We start from the raw sequence: 7,110 nt of genomic DNA, 5'->3' as shown, positions 1-7,110 counted from the left end.
AGTCAGTAATAATCAGTAATAATCAGCAACAGTCAGTAATAATCAGCAATAGTCAGTAATAATCAGCAATAGTCAGTAATAATCAGCAATAGTCAGTAATAATCAGCAATAGTCAGTAATAATCAGTAATAGTCGGTAATAATCAGTAATAGTCGGTAATAATCAGTATTAATCAGCAATAGTCAGTAATAATCAGCAATAGTCGGTAATAATCAGTAATAATCAGTAATAGTCGGTAATAATCAGCAATAGTTGGTAAAAATCAGCAATAATCAGTAATAATCAGAACTAATCAGTAATAATCAGCCTGTTGATTCGCTGACAGGAGGAAGACGATCCCCCGAACAGCAGCTGCTTCCTGCTGAGCCTCACCTTTTTGTTCGCACCCACCTCCTGACACCCTGATGTGACCTCTGACCCCTCCGTTAATGATCCAGCCCTGCCAGGTGTTGGCTGGTTTTAGCTTCAGTTTTTATTCGTTTTGAAGAGCTCAGAGCCGTAAGCCTTCAAAATGTCGTTCATATTCACTGCTTTACTTTGGGAGATCATAATGTTTCCTGAAACGCTTCATTTAGTTCTCCTGTGATCTAAAACTGATTCTGTCCATCAAATTCATCAGAACTGTAAATTCCCACAGTGTCTTTTCGCCTGTGAACGTGTCATCGCTGCTTGTTGTTAGAGGACAGAAACGGTTTGTAAAAGCTTCATTTTCTGCGAACCAGCAGGTCAGGAAGTTGGGAGAGTAAGAGCCTGATTGGTGCGTCTGAAGTTGGGAGGATTTTTCTAAAAGCTTTTCTGATAAATAGCCAGGATATTTAATATTTCCTGCATGTAGAGTTCAGTGTCTGTTTGCAAAGGTTTGAAGCTTTTGACCAGTTTGTTCTCTGCTCCTCTGACTGCAGCAGGAACAGATTCAACACTTTGGTTCATACCAACATGATAAAATCACAAAGTTTCTGCAGATTTGACTAAATGTCCCGTTTCCCCACATCCCAGAGGAGATGACCTGGATGTCGGTTCACGTTCAGTTGTGTTTTTGATGGCCTATAAAATCCTGAAACGTTTCTTTATTTTTCAATAATCTGTTATTTAAAATCATCTGGTTTTACTTCAGAGATGCATGTTTGTCTTTGCTTTAACAGGATTGAAAATGAGACCTAATTGTTACCATTTCTGCTCCCAAAGCTTCTTAATTCACAAACTTTTTTCTTCTTCTGTTGCCACAAAGTAAAGATGAAACCATTTAGGACTGAAACTGTGTGAATTTGGTTCACTGTGGTGCAGAAATCTGGGTTTGGATTAAGAAAAATCTAAGAATTATGATGGGAAAAATCCCCGACTGAGCTTAGATAAACGATTCCTTTGGCCTGAGAATGACTTTATCTCGCCAGGATCTGATCCCTCAGTTTCTCTCCAGAAATCAGGAAGCGTCCCGCAACTGGAGCCTCTGCTTGTTCTGCTGCTGTGAAATCAGCTGAGAACCAAACGAGCTCTCCTGCTCTGAACTCTGCAGAGCGATTGCAGCCGCACAGCGTCTCCAAGCCGAGTCCGGACTCTAAATATATTCCGACCGCGGAGCATCTGAGCTCACGATGACGTTCATCTGCGGTAGAATAAGGCACGTAAGTGAAAGGGTTGTTTAAAAGTAGATCCTGTGGTTGCTGCAGCTGGAAGCGTCTGGATGGGGGTTTCTGGAAGAATTACCTTTTGTTTAGGTCCAAACGAGGTTTGCATGGGAAGCTGTTTGTACTTGCCGGATTTCTCCTCAGTTCAGTCCTTTGATGTGAAACAAAGAGTCTTGTGGAAAGTTTCCGTCAGTTTCCGTCTCATTGGCCGTTAAAACGAGAACGGTTTGCTTCACCCGGAACGTTTTGGTCAATCGGCTCAGGACGTGCTTACACGGTTCATCTGAAGCCGACGTGGTCAGCTGGTTGAGCAGGGGGCGCTGTGCTGCCAACACCTGCTTCCAGGTAGAAAGACCCCAGATCCCGGTTTAAACGAGCTGCACGGTGGAAAAGGTTAGCGAAAAGGTCCTGGGTTCAAATCCCAGCCTAGTTTCCCTGTGGAGGGGAACGCATTGGTCTCTCTGGCTGGTTATAAACTGGTTATTAACTGGTTATAAACTCCACTAACTTACACTGTTTGTTTGCAGTGACATGTTCTCCACTGTAAATTTAACTTCAAAATTCTATTTTAATCCACATTTACTGGTTTATTTGTACTTATTCCTGTCAAAATCGATCTTTTATGACGGTGCATGCACACATAATGCAAACAAAATGTGGATTTGTTTCTATCTCGTCATGTTTTCTCTTTAATCACAGCGTTAGAGCAGCAGATGAAGAAAGATTTCAGATTTGGAAGTTGAGAAATGCAGTATTTTATGACGTTTTTGTGAAATCTTGCATGTCCAGCTCCTCTGGCCTCCACCGCAGAGCGGAGCAGCATGTAGTGTAAATCCAGAGTTATCCTTTTTGGTTTTAATCTCCAAGTTATTCTTCTTCAGGTTTTTCCTACTTGCTCTACTTTCTGCTGCCTCAGTAAAGAGCTTCAAAACTCCCAGTTATCCCCATTAGTTCCTTCTCAGAAATCCTTTTCATTCTCTATAATCTTCAGTTTATTAATTGTAAATGCAAACTGCTCAATCACAAGTTTCCCTCCGTTTTATGGTTTAGTAGTGAGGACATGCTGCTGTGCCTCGTCATAAAGATAACGCTGCTAAAGTTTGCAGTCAGCAGGAGCTAAATTGACCCAAACATGTAAGCAGCTACATGTGTGCAGTTCCTCCACAAAGGCCTCATTAAACGGCTTCAGACGTGGACTGCAGTCAAGTTGTTGCAGCCCGTAAAAAACTAATAATCTTGGATTTAAACGCGGTTCAGTCAGCGGCTGATTGGCCGGTTCTGGTGTTTTATGTTGATCCGGGTCATGTGTGCGCGGCCGCTGTAATTTCTTTCCCATCGTCGCGGATCTTTCCCTCCCTCCTCACAATGCCGCTCTCATCCCTGTAAACACAACCTGCTTTGGGAACGCCAACGCAGGATTTACAAGTTTTATGCCTCCATGTCTGCTTCCAGGCAAAACGCTTTTTAATAAAACACCTCTAAACACTTGTTGATCTGGGATCAGCGTTGGTTTCTGCGTCAGGAGGATCTCTGCGTGTTTTAATAAAACAAGTTCTGGTGGATTAAGGAAGAAATGTTTGAGACGGAGCCGATGCCACACACATGGTTTCACTTAATCGCCTACGAGCTCACAGTGTTTCTCATCCGGAGTTTCGTTTTAGTGTTTCTCACAGGCGGATCCAAAGTGATTCGCCTCGTTTCTTCTCCTCTAGGAAGCTGCAGTTATAAATCCTCCTCATGCGTTTCAGATGCAGCAGAAACGTTCCTGACATCCAGCATGACTCTGAGGCTTCGCCAACGGTTTGATTTGGCGCCGCAGCATCTAATTAGGATCCATTAAACTGTGGAAACTCCGTGAGGAGGAGCAGCTCTTATTTTTGACAGATCAAGTCAACATTTTCCTCGTCATAAAGCGAAAAATTGAGTTTTATCCTTTGGGAATTATTAACTTTTATTCTGTTAATTCCTTCCCGTCTTTCATGGCGTTTTCAGACGTCAACATTATTTCAGCTTCTGGAACCAACCGGAGAAATGTTTGATATCCGTGCAGTTAAAACCAGAAGTTTAAATACACCATATTAAATAAATAAATCTGAATAAATGTTACAGTTTTAAGTCAGTTGGGATCAACAGAAATGTTCTGTTGTCTTAATGCCAGAATAATGACAGAGGAAACGATTAAAGGCGATTTTTATTACTTCAGTGTGGGGGAAAAAAAGCGTCTTTTTCTATGGTGCATGTAAACTTGTGGTTTGAACTCAGTGTGTTGGCTGAGTCACAGCGACCTTCGGTTTGTATAATCCAGATATAAATACTGTCTGTCGGATTGTTCTCTGCATGTAAAACGATTTTATGCTTTTTATTTTTATGCTTCCACACACCTGGGTGCCGTTATGTTTCATTACCACGGCAACAGCTGATCACGTCATGAGTGTGCGTCCTGCTTCACTTTAATCCAGTTAAAATCTTTGTTTGTTTTTGCTCTTACACTGTGAAACATTTCCAGACTTTCAAATCCAAATGGCTCCTTCTGATTGGCTCCCTCCAAAGCTGCTGCTCAGTGATTGGTCGGTGCAGCAGTCAGGTGGAGGATCATGGACTTCCTCGCTGTTTCATCATCTGGAGGATCATTTTAGTACTTCCAGAGAATTCAAAGATAATTTCTCTTTTCTGTTGCAAAATCTTGAAAAATTCTGTTTGCTTCAGAATCTCTTGAAGGTTTAATTTATGATTGAAAGAATTTAATTTCCTCTGATAAAAATAAATACACTTTTTAATTATTTTGCAGCTCTATTTGAAAAGTTTCGTCTGTTTCCTTCCGACGAGGCAAATTCAAAGAATGCAGAAGGAGGAGAGCGGGCGAGGTGAGACCGTTGCTCACTTTTAACCTCGGCTGTAAAACGTCGTAGTTAATAATTAATGTGACCTGATGATTGATCCGGCTCTTATCTGTGGAAAACAAAACAAAGCTGACATGCAGAGGAAAACGCTGCAGGCTGAACGATTCGCTTCACAAAGAAAAGCAGCAGAAAACGTCAAATCTGCTGGAAACGCCTGTTTGCCTCTAAAACGTTTCGTTTGTTCGTCACCTGAGAGGAAAAATGAAAAACAAAAAGGCTCTGAGGTCACACCACAGGTTGATGTTCAGGCGTGTGTTGGCTGAATGGATGGACGGTTTATAGCAGCAGCTGAATCACCTTCATGCCCTGAGGAGTCAGATTATCATGCAGGTCAGAGGTCGGCTGAATTTAGCTAGATTTTCTCTGATGACTGTTTGTGACGAGTTTTCCATCTCAGAGGAAACAACGTCCACCTGCAGCCGCACACACTCCTGATGAACTTCACAGTGTGTGTGTGTGTGTGTGTGTGTGTGTGTGTGTGTGTGTGTGTGTGTGTGTGTGTCCCACTCTAAAGTCCAGTCTCATCTAAACTCGTCTTCAGCGTCTCCTGAATCTCACAGGAGACACTCGTCCCACAGCATTCAGCTGCCAGGTGGAGCCACGTTTAGCATCATCAGGTTGATTTATATCTGCAGATATTCAGGATGTTGTGGATCCATTCAAACAATCAGAATGAGTGTAAACATAATGCAACATTTACCAAAAAAGGTTTTCTCATGGCTGAGCTCCTCCCATCATTCCTGCTGGGTTTTATTTAAGGGTATCAGAGTAAAGAGGGATGTTTATAAAGGCTACCAGTGGTGCGCACCGCTAACTAGAGAGTTATGCTAACAGTGAGCTCTAATCATAAATATTTGAGCTAACGCAAAGCGCCATTTATTTGTAAAACATTTTAAAATACATTAAATTAAAAGAAAGATTGAAAAACAGCAAAAGAAAAAACAGAATAAAGGAATAAAATCAGAGTTTCAGGAAGTTTTCACATTTCTGCTTCTCTTTCTTTTACGAACTAAAAGTTTTACTTTCATGTTGATTATTTTAGCTCAGTAAATGTTTAGTCTGTGGTTCCGTCCCGTCAGCCGGGTGTTTTTGGGCCGCAGCTGTTGGAGACGTTCCTGTTCGCCATCAGAGCCGGTTCAGACGAGGTCAAAGGTCAGCGGCAGGAACTCTGGGCCCTGATTGTAACTGGGAAACAGCTGGACCCCTCAACCTGTCGCTGCTAAAGGTTTAGCCGTGACCTTTAGAGCCGAGGGTCGATCCAGAACCAGGAGTCGTGGAACGAGTCGCCATGGCGACGTGCAGCTTCAGCGCTCAGAAAAAGAAAAAGGTCGTCCGGTGTTTCTGCGACAGAAAGGAGGCCTGTGGCCGAGCACAAGACTCGGTCTGTTGCAGGGGAGGAAGTGGAATCTCAGACAGGACAGCTGCTCATTCCCGACCCCGACGGCGTACGAACGCCCCCTCCCCTCAGCGCCCTGAGCGTTCAGCCACACATGTGGAGGTCCTGCAGGGTGACGGGTCGCTGCCCGGCCGCCTGACGCCTCGGCCTGCGGGGCGGTGGGCCGCATGTTGGTGTCGGGATGGAGGAGAATAGAGCCGAGCTGTCTTGCTGATCTGCCGATCAGAACCGATCAGTGGTCTGCTGTTCCTGATGGCGCCGTGTTTCTTCCCTCCAGCCCTGGTCGTGCGTTCAGCGGCCTGCCTTCTCGGCCTCTGCAGCGTTTTGAGCTGCAGCCTGAGTGGTTTTGTGCTGCAGAGTGACTCTCTGAGCTCTGTTGTGCTGCAGCAGCTGGGTCCGGGTCCACAGCTCCCCGTCTGTTTAAAGTGACCTCTTCTGCTGGTGTTGACATTTCCTCCATTAAGGCTCCAGTTTCATGTTGCTGTCAAACAACGAGCTCAACATTTTAGCTGATCTCCACAAGTTTTCTTAGTTAATTTTTTTATAAAAGCTGCTTCAAACCATCTTTTTGTTTAGATTTATTTCAATTTCCAACAGATTTATTGATATTTTATTTCTATGTTGGCATCCAGCCTGACTGGATCAGACGGAAAGCAGACCGACCGAAACCGCTGCTCTGCTTGTTCTGCCAACAGCATGAAGACGTTCAGAACCGAACCGTCCTCCACTGGTTCTGACTGTTCACACCGGATCCGGTCTGAATGGATCCGGTCCGATCCAGTCTGAATTGATTCGGTCTGAATGGATCCGGTCTGATCCAGTCTGAATGGATCCGGTCTGATCCAGTCTGAATGGATCCAGTCCGATCCAGTCTGAATGGATCCAGCTTGATCCGGTCTGAATGGATCCAGCTTGATCCGGTCTGAATGGATCCAGTCTGATCCGGTCTGAATGGATCAGGTCTGATCCGGTCTGAATGGATCAGGTCTGATCCGGTCTGAATGGATCAGGTCTGATCCAGTCTGAATGGATCAGGTCTGATCCGGTCTGAATGGATCAGGTCTGATCCAGTCTGAATGGATCAGGTCTGATCCAGTCTGAATGGATCAGGTCTGATCCAGTCTGAATGGATCTGGTCTGATCCAGTCTGAATGGATCCGGTCTGAATGGATCCGGTCTGATCCAGTCT

The 7,110-nt window shown here is 44.2% G+C and overlaps 1 protein-coding gene across 2 annotated transcripts in view; it reads left to right on the top strand.

The window, feature by feature from the left end:
* The first annotated feature begins 1,577 nt into the window (after window positions 1–1,577).
* myo10 (myosin X) overlaps window positions 1,578–7,110 on the top strand; it is a 101,227-nt gene continuing 95,694 nt past the window's right edge. For both annotated transcript variants that reach the window (XM_017309984.1, XM_008434789.2), the window contains exon 1: window positions 1,578–1,622. In XM_017309984.1, coding sequence (XP_017165473.1) covers window positions 1,593–1,622 — 30 coding nt within the window. In that variant the 5' untranslated portion in view covers window positions 1,578–1,592. The remainder of the gene's footprint in view (window positions 1,623–7,110) is intronic.

This window comes from Poecilia reticulata, linkage group LG17 (genome assembly GCF_000633615.1).
Source record: "Poecilia reticulata strain Guanapo linkage group LG17, Guppy_female_1.0+MT, whole genome shotgun sequence".
NCBI lineage: Eukaryota > Metazoa > Chordata > Actinopteri > Cyprinodontiformes > Poeciliidae > Poecilia > Poecilia reticulata.
Note: the sequence above shows the minus strand (reverse complement) of the source record. Positions and strands in the feature narration are given on the sequence as shown.